General features: G+C 41.6%; 1 protein-coding gene across 1 annotated transcript in view; it reads right to left on the reverse strand.

Annotated features, from left to right (window-relative positions):
- LOC122806498 (dnaJ homolog subfamily C member 3-like) overlaps positions 1-14186 on the reverse strand; it is a 305071-nt gene that overhangs the window by 26283 nt on the left and 264602 nt on the right. Inside the window, exon 11 of the mRNA XM_044076997.1 lies at positions 5285-5433. Within this exon, the coding sequence (XP_043932932.1) occupies positions 5285-5433 (149 nt within the window). The remainder of the gene's footprint in view (positions 1-5284; positions 5434-14186) is intronic.

A 14186-nucleotide genomic window follows, 5' to 3' on the forward strand; every position in this document is an offset into this window, starting at 1 on the left:
AAAGGTCTGCAGAATTTTTCTTGCAGGGAGTTGGGTCTTTGTTGCCATCAATTGAAAGTATTGAGTCAGTTGTCCTTGCTTGTCTGGCGTGAGATAAGCCATCTGGTCCGTTGTGTTCAAGCTGGAACCCAGGAATATAATCTCTTGTGAGGGCACTAGTTTTGATTTCTTTTCATTTATTGTGTACCCCAGGCAACTTAACTTTTTTACAAATGCCAGATGCTCTAGAAAAATGTCCTTGCTCTCTGCTTGAATCAGGCAGTCGTCCAGGTATGGACAAATTTTAATTCCTTTCTGTCTGCAAAATGCAATTACTGGTGCCAGGCACTTTGTGAAGACCCTGGGCACAGTAGATAAGCCAAAGGGCAGTGCAGAGAATTGGTAGTGCATTGAACCAGCTATGAATCTGAGGTATCTTCTGCAGTTTTGTCTGATAGGGACATGCAGGTATGCCTCCTTGAGGTTCAAAGTCACGAGCCAAGCTTTCTTGCCCAGCATGGGAAGAAGCTGCTGTAATGTCAACATTTTGAATTTCAGAACATCCAGGTAAGTGTTTAGAGATGAAAGATCCAGAATGGGCCTCCAGGCTTTGTCCTTTCTGGGTACCAGAAAGAGTCTTGAGTAAAATCCTTGTCCTTGCTCCTGTGATGGTACCTTTTGAATTGCTCTCATATCCATGAGTGCTGTAATTTGTTTTTGAGCCTTTGCCCATTGATTTGGTGGCAGATTTGGCATTCCTTTTAACCTTGGCAGAGTGTGAAAGTGGAACCTGTAACCTTGAAATACAATGTTGAGAACCCATTTGTCTTTGGTGATCATTTGTCAATTGTGGTAGAAGAGTGCCAGTTTTCCTCCCAAGGGGGCTGCCAAGAGGGATTTGTTTGGCAGCTGTAGTGGAAAGTAATTGGAGCTGTTTTTTATATGGTTGGGGCCTGTCTTCCCCTTCTTTCTGGCCTGAGGCAACCCATTGTCGAGGCCTATAAGGACCTTGTGTTTGACCTCTACCTCTTGGACGTCTGTATCTTCCCCTTTGAGGTCTGTCTGTAATTGGAAAGGACCAATTCTTAGTTGGCCAGTTTCTGCTAAATCTAGGAGGCTGAACCTGTAAGAAATCCTTCACCGTTTGCATAGATTTAGCCTTATCCTCCATTTTCTTTAATACATCTTCTGCCTTAACTCCAAATAACACATCCTGCTGAAAAGGTGCATCCAATAATTTTGCTTTAACATGATCTGGTAACGTATGTTCTTTTAACCAAGCATGTCTTCTAATGACAAGAGCCTGTAACTGCTGCTCTGCAGGAGGCCTCTAGAGAATCAAAACCACATTGCAAAGTATGCTTTCCCACTTGTTCAGCTGCATGCAATAAATCCTGCATTTCTTTAAAATTAGGAGGATCTGATTCTGGAAGCATTTTCTGTTTTAACTGAGACAGTAAAAATTGCTGATATTTTAGCATGCGAAACTGGCAATTTAAGGCTCTCATTGCTAAAGTTGCAGACATATATACTTTCTTTCCCCATCTGTCTAATGCTCTGGAATCTCTGTCAGAGGGAACTGGATTCTTGGCTGATGAGGCCTTAACTCCTTTGGGTCCCTGAGAAATAATTTCAGGGTCAGCTACAGGGCTTTTCTACAGAAATTTATGTGAGTCAGGGACTCTGTAGTATCTGTCAGGTTTAACAGGGGCTAGAGGTAAGGAATCAGGATTTAAGCTGGCCTAGAAGAGGCTTCGTCTTCAGTTTTAGGCCTAGGATGCCTATCCTTGTCTTTGCGCTTTTTGTGTATTCCGGTCGTCGGAAGTTCAGATGGCATGGTATAGTGTGCTTGTTAAACCTAGCAGAAAACCGACAACCTGTGACGTCGTGGTCTGGGCCTAGGCATGGGATACAATAGGAATGGAAATCCTTATGAGGTATTTGCTTCCCACAAGAAGTACAGTTATTAACTTTTACTGACATTGGTCTGAGGCAAGAAAAAGTTTCCCCAATGGGGTACTTAGCTTTGTAGAAGACTTCGGTTCTGGATTCGGAATGAAAATCTCAGGAGACGGCCGACCGGCACTTGCCAACTGCATTTGCTTCGGGCACTGCGCGGCATGAAAGACTGAAGAAAATGGCGTCGGCTGCATCTTATATACCCCTGTCGCACTGACGTCAGGGAGGAGGCAACAGCAACTGACGCCGGACCAAGGCTTTGGAACTCAGGCCGACTGGGGAACTGCCTGACTGCAGGATAACCCAAGTGTAATGACTGCAGCAGTGTAACACGATGAACATCTGCATACACATACCCAATATGTGGAAAAAAACTGTTAAACAACTGTATCAGTAAAGTGAGAGTGAGGAGCATAAGACACTGAAAAGTGGCATGGCTAGTAGTAGGCCTTTCAAATTTAGTGATGAAAATACTTGCAAAAAATATGATGATTTCAGACGTTCCAGTTGAAATATCTTTCTTGCTGAGTAAGACCTCTTTGAAAAGGACAACAACAGTCTTTTGACATGGAAAATGGAAAAGCGGTGATGTTTAAATAACCACTATCTTGAATCCTCTAGTTCCAGATACTACTGTGTTAAGATGCTAAACAAAAAGACATCAAGAAGAGTTGCTGATTGTATGAGATCCTCACAGATCTGGAACTGACCATGGAGGAGAGTTTTAACTTATTCACACCAATAGAACTGACTGCACGTTGGCGCTACAGCACACCTGTAGCACTGGTTACATAGGCTGCTTCTTGTCCCTTTTAAGCCAATAGTGCTTGAAAGAAATATTACCCTAATACAACACATTTATTATTTCACCAGATCTTAATCACAGTATTCAATTTGCAGAATACAGTGTTGGAATTAAGCACTTTAAATGTGATGAAATGACTTCAGTTGGACAAGAAATGTCAAAAAACAGCTTTTCTTGCTCAACTAAAAAAAATTCTTTCTACTTTAATTTCCTTTCTAACTTACAACTCTAGGCAACTGCAAGCTAGCTTGCCAGCAGTCGGGAACATCAGTTATTTTAAATAACTGCTGGTAGTGGTTAAGAAGTAAAATAAATAAATAAATCATCTATTTTAAAATGCATCTGAGGATAGATTGCAGAAGCTGTTTTGTATTTCAGGAAAGAACAATCCTGAATGTATTTTATCATGAAAGAGATTTCTGACAGTTATGCGCTCTACCTCAAGTGTAGGAGATCTGAATCCAAACCCTCTACACTACAAGCTACAACAACAGAGTTGCTATAGATTTTTAGAACTTCAGCATGGCAAAAGGTATTTATAATATCAAAGCATTCACATTCACATGTCAGAAGCAATATAAACAAAAAGAAACTATCAAAAATTGTAAATAAATGCATTCTTTGCTGGATACGCAAATATAGTCTCCCTCAGATGTAAAGTGAAAAAGGGGAAGACTAATAATGACGCAATTAGAGAGCATGCAAAGAACTTTTTATTCACATTATAACTACAGCAGTATAAAATAACTAAAGGAATGAGCTCCCAGAAACCCAATCAGGTACCAAGAGAAATGGTGTCAAAAGTAAAAGCTAGTAGTGGATGCTACTAGAAAATGACATTAGACAGTGCGGCTGGTGAAATGGCTACTGTCCATATCAACTTGTGTTTGGTCAGAAACCCAATCTCCTTTCTGTTCTGTTTGATAAATCATCTACTACAAGCAACACAGCAGTGGTAAAACATACTTCAGCATCACATGCATCGATGACTGCCTATGCCGAAGCCGAATTCTCAGACAAATAATGAAGAGCACCATGGGACTACTCTGTACACAAATTACATGTCTGAAATGGAAGACGAGGTGAAACGCAAAAGGGCTAACAGAGCAGGACCCAGTGTAATTACAGGGAGAAGCATAGCAAATTCTCAAACCTTTGCTGGCAGTTAAAGAATTACAAGCTAAAAGGGTTGTACCTACTACCCCTGCAGGAAAACATCTTGTAGTATCAGATGGCCTTGACAATGCACTTTAACAAGCTCTATTCTGAGCTCACAACTGCTGGTTCACAAACTGACATACTTTTGATAATCTCTGTCATGGATTACTACTCTCTGTTGGAGTTAATTAACTCTACAAAGCCTACTGCAGAAAGAAATTGCTTCATCTGAAAAACCAGAGGAATTATAAAGCTCATCCCAACCCAGAAAATTCATTGACCCAAAAGCAGCTGGAAGAATGCCTTATGAAGTGGGCCTACACCATCAGGTTTCTAACGGCACCTGAAGATGGAACAAGACATGGAGAATACTGAACAATTGTACATATTATTAAACAAATTACATGCACAAAGAGAAAAAGGTAGAGCTAAGACTAATCACTTTTGTTTGGAAAGTTTACAGTAGCACAAACTTTACTGTAGACTTTTACAGCAGCTCCTGATTTCTGACATACTTGTACAAAACCACTTGCTATATGGCAGTAATTAGGTTCTTGCAGCAATATGTTGTACAAAAAATTGTAATTAATTTAATTAATTAATTAATTAATTAATTAATTAATTAATTAATTATGCATAGTTTGAAAACTCTACTTGTCTGAGCAACTTTGACACCATCATGAAGGACATTCATGTCAGGAAGGGTTATTTAAGTAAAAGAAAGGAAGACATACAGATATCAGTCAACCCTACGTTAAAAGGGAAAACCTGACATACTTCATCAGGGCAACTATGAAACCAAAAAAATTTCACAGTCTGGTATAGCCAAGAACATGGATTCAAGGAGAGCAGAAGTAATTATTCCCCTATATAAAACACAAATTAGGATACATGTACAATACTGTGTCACTACCAGTTATTCTATTCAAAAGTGAGCATGAGACAGCTGCAATGTGCCGAAAAATGTAGCCAAATGGGAAGCAGAAAATGGCACATGGCATAAGATACTGGAACTGCTTATGTTAAAGCAGAGACAACAAAAATAGAACTGTTGGGGTCAGGAAACAGGAATGAAATATTTCTAATTTAGAGATGTTTACCACTATCGATGCGTTGGTGGTTCACACAGTCACACAAAAATAGGCACAGAGTCTGCAGATAGTTTTTAAGCTTCTAATCTACTAGACAGATTTTTGTGTGAATATCAACTAACCAGTTAGTCACGTCATCTTATTTTACTGTCTTACTGATATCCTATTTTTCTTGTTACTCCAGGGGTAACTGTAATATTAAACAGAATACAGTACTGTCTGTTAAAACTTGCAAATTTATATCAAATAACCGTCGATCTACAGTCCCTTAATTTTGCACCGGTTCTGTTACCTGGATCTGTGAGGACCTCTTTAGCTGCTGCTATGTCAATAAACTTCTTCTCCGCCTCTTTCTTTTCCGCTTCTGACTGGAAGTTGTCAGGATGCCACTGTTGTGCCAGCTTACGGTATGCCCGGATGATCTCCTGTTTGTTGGCATTTCTAGATATAATGTAAGAGAATTACATCAGATGTCGACTATTTCTTGTATTCCAAGCACATCAACTTACACCTCCACGAAACCTTTTGTATTTTACTTCGGCTAAACATTAACTAAATATAAACATGACCTAAATATGTCAGTAGCTTTAGTGATACAGTTCTCCGATTTGTACAATTTCATACTTTAAACAATTGCCAGGAGATCCTTTAACTCATTCCCTCCAATCGAACTCTGGAAGTTTGCCCTGTAACTGCAATGGGCGGAGCTTAAACTTTTTGACAGAATCAAACTCTGTTCTCACTTAAACAAATGTTCATATCTCTGGAACTACAGAAATGTAAAGAAATGTAAATGGCAAACTACTTCGTCTTTCAGCCTTCCCCGGTTAGGGGTCACCACAGTGGATCACCTGTCCGCTCATGATTGGCAGTGGAGTTTTACGGTGTTGAGTTGCCAGCCCAGCGCCCAACCTTCCACAGAAGGCACACACACTCACACCTACGGCCAATGTAGAGTGTCCAATCCACCTACAGCATGTCTTTGGGATGTGGGAGGAAGCCCATACGACCACAGAGAGGATATGCAGACTCCGCACAGAAGGCACCCCCAGCCGCGGATTGAACCGGGGAACCTCTTGCTGTGAGGCGACGACGCTAACCGCTGCACCACCGTGGCCACCCCTCTTCAGCGCAAATTACTCTTATAGTGATTCTTTAGGTTCTAGATCTCAAACTGGATTTTATAAGACACAGTAACTAATATTTTTGTAATACTTTGCAAACTTATTAATATCTCAGCAAACACTCAAAATTGCACATGTACTGTCAGTATTTTGTTCATCTTATTAAGAGCTTTCATGCGAGGCTAAGCAGTTCTATCTGTGCTACTTGACTGCCAAGATAGTTACAAAAACATGAAATTTATAACTGTACAAATAAATATACATGAAGACCAATTAATATCTCTTTAAAGACCAGACAGAGATCAAATAGCAATACAATTGTATTTGCCATTGTGTAAGCTTTAAGATAAAATCTTTTAATACTTTGTATGTAGCATGGTTTTGGAATTATCAATGCAAATATTAACAAGCAGTAATAGAGACTTCAGCAGGCTGTAGGCTGCAGAGGTGTCACTTTCCTGTAATGAGTTAAAATACCCAGAGACATGCAAGCGGGGTGTTTTGAGTGAATGCATGCATGTATCATGTATTAATATAATATCAAGGACTAGATGTCTACCTTACATCAGCTGCGTGTCCTGAGAGGCTCTGCCTCAACCAGAACAATTAGCAGTGTAAATCAGGTATCAAAGAATTACAGAATGAACATGAAAATATGAAAATTTATTGCACACTCCCAATAAATAAACACCACTGTATAACACTAAAAAAGGGCAAACCGGTGTAAAGTTAACCAAAGAGTAGACCTGATATCTAGGATCTCAGCTGTTCAAAATATTACATGAACATACTCTCCCCCTTTAACCTCCAAACCAAAAAGATATACCCTAACATACAACCCAAGAAACTTGAGTCACTCAGGCCCTAAAACACAAATCCCGCAATCCAGGCTACATATCTCTGACCCTGTAGTCTCAATTCTTGGGACAAAACTGTGGGATCCCTCTCACCTGAAATCACAGGCTCAGCCTCTTCTTGCAAGTTCTTTTCTCCATTAAAATCACTTGGGCTGCTCCATGTTCAAATCACCATTGGTAAAATCAAGCACCACTTCCTTGCAAGCTATAGGTCCCCCTCTATGACCCAGAAAACCAATACCATGTATTTAAACTTATTAGAAACACTAACCATCCAATCCAATACCATATTCATGGGTGACTTTAATTACCCCACTATTAACTAGGAATCCTATACGACACAAAACGTACATGCACAGAGATTCCTGGATTTTGTAAACACAAACTCCCTGGACTAGACAGTCAATACACCAGCCAGGGGTACAACCATACTAGATCTGGTCCTCAATAATATGGGAGACTGCTGCACACCTCCTGCTGTAATGCTTTCCCTGGTAATGTCAGGCCACAAAATGGTCTCCTTTGAAGTAAAAATAAAATCTAGACCCCCAGCTAAACCTGGAATATTCAGGAACTATTCTAAGGCTAACTTCTTGCTATTAAGTGAGAACCTGGCAAAATTTCAAGCCCACATAAACCCTGAGAACACTTCTGCCTATGTAGAACTGTTCACAGAAACCATGTACAACTTAATAGCTGCATACAGGGAGGCTGTACCCATCAAGAAGAAGTACAGAACTAACTCAAAAAAACAAGCCACCCTGGTCAAAGTCAAAGTAAACTTTATTGTCATTCAGAAATCACACAAGCGCAAAAACTGAATGAAATTCTGTAGCTCCAGACTCAACGGGCAGACAACATATAGACTATCTGCACAGACATTTACACATATAACACCTAGCTATTACATCACAGACATGCAGGTAGACTAATACTGCACATATTTAGAAACACATTTTAACACTTTTCAAAGTGAACACTTACTTGCATGAGACTTTAGTACTGCACAGGTACTTGGTTAAGATATTGCACTGATCCTTGCACAGGAGATATTTGAGTATTGCACTGTGGACAATACAGTACTGCACTATGGACCTTAAGAGTATTGTACCATGGTAATTTATGAATTCAGAACATATATTGCACTGAAAAAAGACGTACTTTACTGCATTGCTACTGACCTAGACGGCCTACAAGTTACAATCATGGTGAATACTGCACTAAGTATTAGATGAGACCGGTAAACAGGTTAATGCACAATTTGAGACAGTTTCTACAGACCCAGTTGGACATCACGGAGTGCAGTGGTTACTAGAGTTCAGCAGCCTGAAGACATTGGGAAAGAAGCTGTTCCTGAATCTTGTAGTTCTGCAATGTATGTTTCAGAAGCACTTTCTGGATGATATATGTAGAAATAATCTGTAAGTAGTGTTTAATTATTTCTCTAGCCCTTCTGAGACATCTGGATAAGTACAAGTCATGGATAGGTGGTAGGGTGGTCTTAATGATCCTCCTAGCTGTCGTCACCACTCTCTGGAGGGATATGTGCTCAGAGGTACAGCAGCTTCCATACCATACTACGAGGTTGTTCATCAGGATGCTTTCTCTTGAACCTCTGTAAAAGGTAGTGAAAACTATGAATGCGAGATTCGCTCTCCTCAGCCTTCTTAAAAAGTGCAATCTCTGGTGCACTTTCTTCACTATGGCATTTGTACTGATGTTCCAAGACAAGTCCTCATCGATGTGCACTCCCAGAAACTTCATGCTTCTCACTCTTTCCACCATTTCCCCATTGAAGGTGAGGGGAGAATGTTCCTTGCGATTTTCCCTGTAGTCCACAATTATCTCTTTCATCTTGTTCACATTTAGTGCTAAGTTGTTATTTCCACCTCAGGTAATCAGTTGTTCCACCTCATCTCCGCACGCTGTTTCATCATCATTACTGATGAGGCCCACTCACTTGTGCCATCAGCAAACTAGATGATGTCATTTGTACTGTACATGACTGTACAATCATGTGTTAACAGGATGAACAGCAAGGGATTTAGTACAAATCCAAAATCAATCGAGGAGGAAGAAAATCATGGCAAAAATTAGGAGGTGTATCACCCAACAGGATAAAAGCACTGTCAAACTAAATAAACAACTCAGAGGACAAATAAAGCCTACCAAAGCCAAATTTGATGTAAGTTTGGCCTCCCAAGCTTTGGACAGCCATAAAGCATTCTTTTAGCTATGTCCACAACCTTAAAGGCAATACACATTTGTGTGCTGAACTTATTGTAAATGGAGCCTTTCTACTCAGCCAGAAGATATAGAAAACCTCCTGACTGAAAAGTTCAGCTCCAACTTTACCCCTCTCTCCCTCTCAAACCTCCCTCAGGAAATATCATCAAATACAACTCCCCCCACTATCACTAGGGAACAGGCCCTTAACGCTCTCTCTAAGACCAAGAACACTGCATCATTGGGCCCAGACAATATCCCAGGATGCCTTCTAAATAGCATGAAACATGAGCCATCAGGGCTTCTAGAATTACTAGTTAACTGTAGCCTCAAACAGACTTTGTGCCTAATGAATGGAGAAAGGCAACATTCATCCCACTGCACAAAAGTGAGCCATCTGCAGACCCTGGAAACTACAGAACCATAAGTCTGGATAGCTAACTGGCTCAAAGACAGGACCCAGGAAGTTAGAATTGGGAAGTCTACCTCTACAAAGAGGCCAGTTACAAGTGGAGTCCCTCAAGGATCAGTTCTTGGACCTCTCTTTTTTGGCATTTACTTCTCAGAAGTGAAGGCCAATGTCAGTAGTCTCTGGCTGACTAAATTTGCAGATGACTGCAAATTAGGAGTTGCCACTGACACTAATGTTCTCCAGGAGGGGCTGACACAGACTAAAAACTGGTGTCAGAGCCATGGACTAAAACTTAAATGCCAAGAAATGCATAACAGTATTCTTTGGGAAGTCATCCATCCCTGGTAACTATCATATTGACAACACACCCCTTACAGTTGACCCAGCAGTCAGGGACTTAGGGACACACATAGACAGTAATCTAGCCTTTGATAATCTACAGTGGTGATGAAATCATTCTATTATGTGTAACTTATAAACAAAGGTATGGCATCTAAGTCTAAGGAAGTCATTGTTCCACTGCATTCGGCACTCATCAGACCTATCACTGACTACAATTCCTCCTTTGGTATGTACTTAACCAGGCACACCCAACAATTGGAATGTACACAGATGTTCCTCACTAAAAGAATAGAGGGTGTAAGGAATAAGTCCTATGCCCTTTCCCTCTGTCTCCTACAGGATTTTGAAAGGAGATCTATGCCTGGCATACAGGGCATTGTCAGACCCCACTCTGATGGACCTCCTGCATATCCACAAAGCAAACACCAGAATTACCCATTCTAAATACTTGAACCTTGCCTGTGATATAAATAGGACCTACTGCAGAGATAGGTATGTATCCCTGAGACTACCCCATCTATGGAATTGGCGCCCCATCCATGTGAAGCAGAATTCTTTCCTAACTCAATTCCATTACAACTTGGAAAATTGGATGGGAAACCAGAAATTCCTCCCTGGTTTGGCACCTATGTCTCTAATGGACATAGGTAACCTGTAAATGGTTTAACTCCCAAGCCCAGTGCTATGCAACAGATTCACTGCAATGGCTTTTCTTCAAGAGCATCTTCTGTAGCAGAAAAAGAATGCAAGTTAGCTCTTAACCAAATGAGTGGGCTATGGTAACAGATTTTTACCAGTTTCAGACTGTACCACCACTGACATCAGGCCTGATGTCAGAACAAATTGTAAACTGGTCAATGCCATCATGTTCCTCAATTTTATCGCCTTCCTTCCCCTGCTCACCCACATCCACTGGAACTGCCCAGCAGCTTCACTGTCTTTACCCAATTCATCCATTTTTTCCACCATGACAAAGACCAGACATTCCTTGGCAAAGAGAAAGTCCTATGACCTATTTCTTCCTGCCCAGAGAATCCTTCCAGCCCATCCTTTTCCCTGTATTGAGAGAAAGAGAGAGGGAGGGACAGGTGGTAGAGAGCAGGCCAACTTTCAGGTAAAACAGAAAAGCCAGCCCTTCCACTTGGAGCTTGTAATCCCTACTCCAGCTCTCTCAAGCTCCACTATGTACCTCTAATGATGACTCCTCCAAGCAGTCCACTTGCACAATGGCAGCATGTACTTGGCAGGCGCATGCTTCAACGGTGCAGTGTGTAGTTCTCCCTTTAAGTGACACCTATGACATGAATCAGAGCCACCTCCCTTAAGTGTTACCCCTGACGTGAAAGAGAGTTACCTTCCTCCTTCTGGGGATGTGTAAAGCTATCCTCTCCAGCCTGTTTTTCCATTGCCTGATCCACTAATCACACTTGGACAATCCTTCTGAGCCAAAGAACAAGGCTACATTTTTCATTTCTTTAGTGACCTTGGTATCAAGAAACATCCTTCTGACCAAAAGTCTTATTCTCTTTTTATAACAGGATCATGTTTAAATATCAAGAAAAAAATTAAGCATGTCGCAAAGAAAGACAAGATTTTTATATGGACAACATGAGAACAAGGTACGTCAGTGGAAAAAAAACCCTTAGAGCCTATTGCAAGGCATACACTTGATCAGTGAATGATTACATTTAATAAGCTATAAGATGGCCTGAAAAAGTAAACCATACAGGAAAGAGAAGCAATAAAAGAAAATGCAGAGGGCAGCCTGCTTCAAAAAATGTGCAGTAAGTTCCTGTCATAGGAAATCTTCCCTCTGAAAAAATATGTGATTAGTAAAGTACAGTTTTGTACCTACCATAAATGTAGATGTTCGAGTGTTCACCCTGCTGCAGTCATCACACTTGGGTTATCCTGTCGTCAGGCGGTCCTGCAGTCAGACGAATTTCCAAAGTCTTGGTCCGACATCGGTTGCTGTCACCTCATCCCTGACGTCAGTGCACCAGGGGTACATATATTGCAACCGACGCCATTTTCTTCAGTTTTTCTTGCCCCAGATGTCAGGTGCCCCCAAAAAGGTGATCCAAATTAGTACCAAATGGTGTGAACACTGTACAAACACAAAAACCCTTCATCTATAAGCAAATACATCAGTAAGGCATAGCAGAGATTTAGCCAGTAGATCAGAGGGGTTGGAGGGAGGGTAACCTGGACTGCAGCACGGTGAACACTCGAACACCTACATTTATGGTAGGTACAAAACTGTACTATGTTCATCGTGTTACCCTGCTGCAGTCATCACACTTGGGTTGAGTCCCAAAGCTAAGGAAGGGTGGAGGCATTATAGAGGGTTAGTGGAGGCAATGAGTCCCTGCAGAACTGCAGTGGCGAAGCCTGCCCTAGACTTAGACTAAAGAGGTAAGTGATAGTGTTTGGTGAAGGTGTGTACAGAACTCCAAGTTGCAGCCTCTAAAATTTCCTTGGTAGGAACCCCCCTGAGAAAGGCTGTAGAGGTAGCTGTTGCCCTAGTAGAGTGGGATCTAATGGTAGGAGGAACTGGTTTCCCATGATAGGTATATCAGAATCGCATGCAATGGCCTATCCATTTAGAAATGGTTTGCTTGGATATGGCCTTCCCTTGAGAAGCTGTAGCATAGGAAACAAAGAGCTGGTCAGTTTTTCTGAAAGCCTTAGTTTTATCCAAGTAGTATCGAAGCTGCCTGTGAATGTCCAAGGAATGCAGGAGTCTCTCACCTTTGTTCTGTGGATTGGGGAAGAAAGTGGGTAGACGGATGGTTTGATTTAAAGCCACACTGGAAACCACCTTAGGCATGAAGGAAGGATTAGTTCGTAGAGAAACTCTGTCTTGATGAAAAATGAGGAAAGGTTTCACTGCCATAAGTGCCTGTAATTCTGAAACTCTACTAGCAGAAGTTATTGCCAGGAGCAGGGCAGTCTTCCAAGATAGAAACTGAAGGTCTGCAGAAAAAGCTGGTTCAAAGGGAGGAAGCGTTAGTTTTTCCAGAACAAAGTTGAAGTCCCATGTTGGTGTAGGAGCTCTTCTAGGTGGTCTAATGTTTTTTGCCCCTCTGAGGAACTGCCTTAGGAGTGGATTTGAAAATAAAGGTGGATTCGTATCGTAGTGAGCTGAAATAGCTGAAGCATGGATTTTAATTGAGGAGAAGGAAAGTCCTTTATGCAACATCTCAGCTAGATACTGCAGAATGTGAGGCATACGAGGCTGAGTTGTGTCTTGGCCTTTAGCTTGGTTCCAAGCAGAAAACCTTTACTATTTGTCCGAGTAAGCCTTCCTGGTGCTTGGCCTCCTGGCTTCTAGAATAACATCCAGTACTGCTTGTGAAAGAGGGGCTGGTTGGATGCTTAACTGATTTGCCATGCAGCCAGGTTTAAGGTTTTGATCTGGCTGTGTAGAATCTGCTTGTCTTGTTGCGTGAGTAAATGAGGTATTTGAGGCAATATCCATGGTGGGCTGTGAGCCATATTCTTCAATACCGGGTACCAGTGCTGGCGTGGCCAGTCTGGGGCTATGAGAATCATTCGAGGTTTCTCCTTTTTGACCTTCAAAAGAACCTTTGTGAGAAGAGGTAATGGAGGAAAGGCATATGCTGTCAGGTTTTTCCAACTGAAGGAGACAGCGTCCACTTTCCAAGCTTGATGGTGGAATGTCCTTGTACAAAACTTTGTCAGCTGGTAGTTTTGAGGACTGGCAAACAGGTCTACATTTGGTAGGCCCCATCTTTGAGTTATCATTGCAAATATTTGTGGGTCTAGCTTCCACTCATGGGGATCTTTGAGGTTTCTGCATAGGTCATCTGCCAAAGTGCTTTTCTGTCCTGGCAGGAAGAGAGCTTGTAACTGGACTTGGTAGGCCAGAGCTGTGTTCCATAAGATTAGTGCTTGCCTGCAAAGAGGGTAGGAATGTGTGCCCCCTTGTTTGTTTATGTACCACATTACTGTGGTGTTGTCCGTCTTTATTGCCAGTTGTCCGGGCTGTAGTAGATCCTTGAAGGCTGTCAGAGCTTTCTGTACAGCTAGAATCTCTTTTTGGTTTATGTGCAGTTTTCTTTGTTCTGCAGTCCATAGGCCTTGAATGCATTGACCTGACATGTGTGTCCCCCAGGCATAGTCTGAAGCATCTGTTGTGATAGTTTGCCTGGGAGGGGGCAAGGTGAAAGGCTGACCCTTGTTGAGGTGATATGCCTGTGCCCACCATAG

Source organism: Protopterus annectens, chromosome 7.part0 (genome assembly GCF_019279795.1).
Source record: "Protopterus annectens isolate FY-2018-M chromosome 7.part0, PAN1.0, whole genome shotgun sequence".
In the NCBI taxonomy this organism is placed as follows: domain Eukaryota; kingdom Metazoa; phylum Chordata; order Ceratodontiformes; family Protopteridae; genus Protopterus; species Protopterus annectens.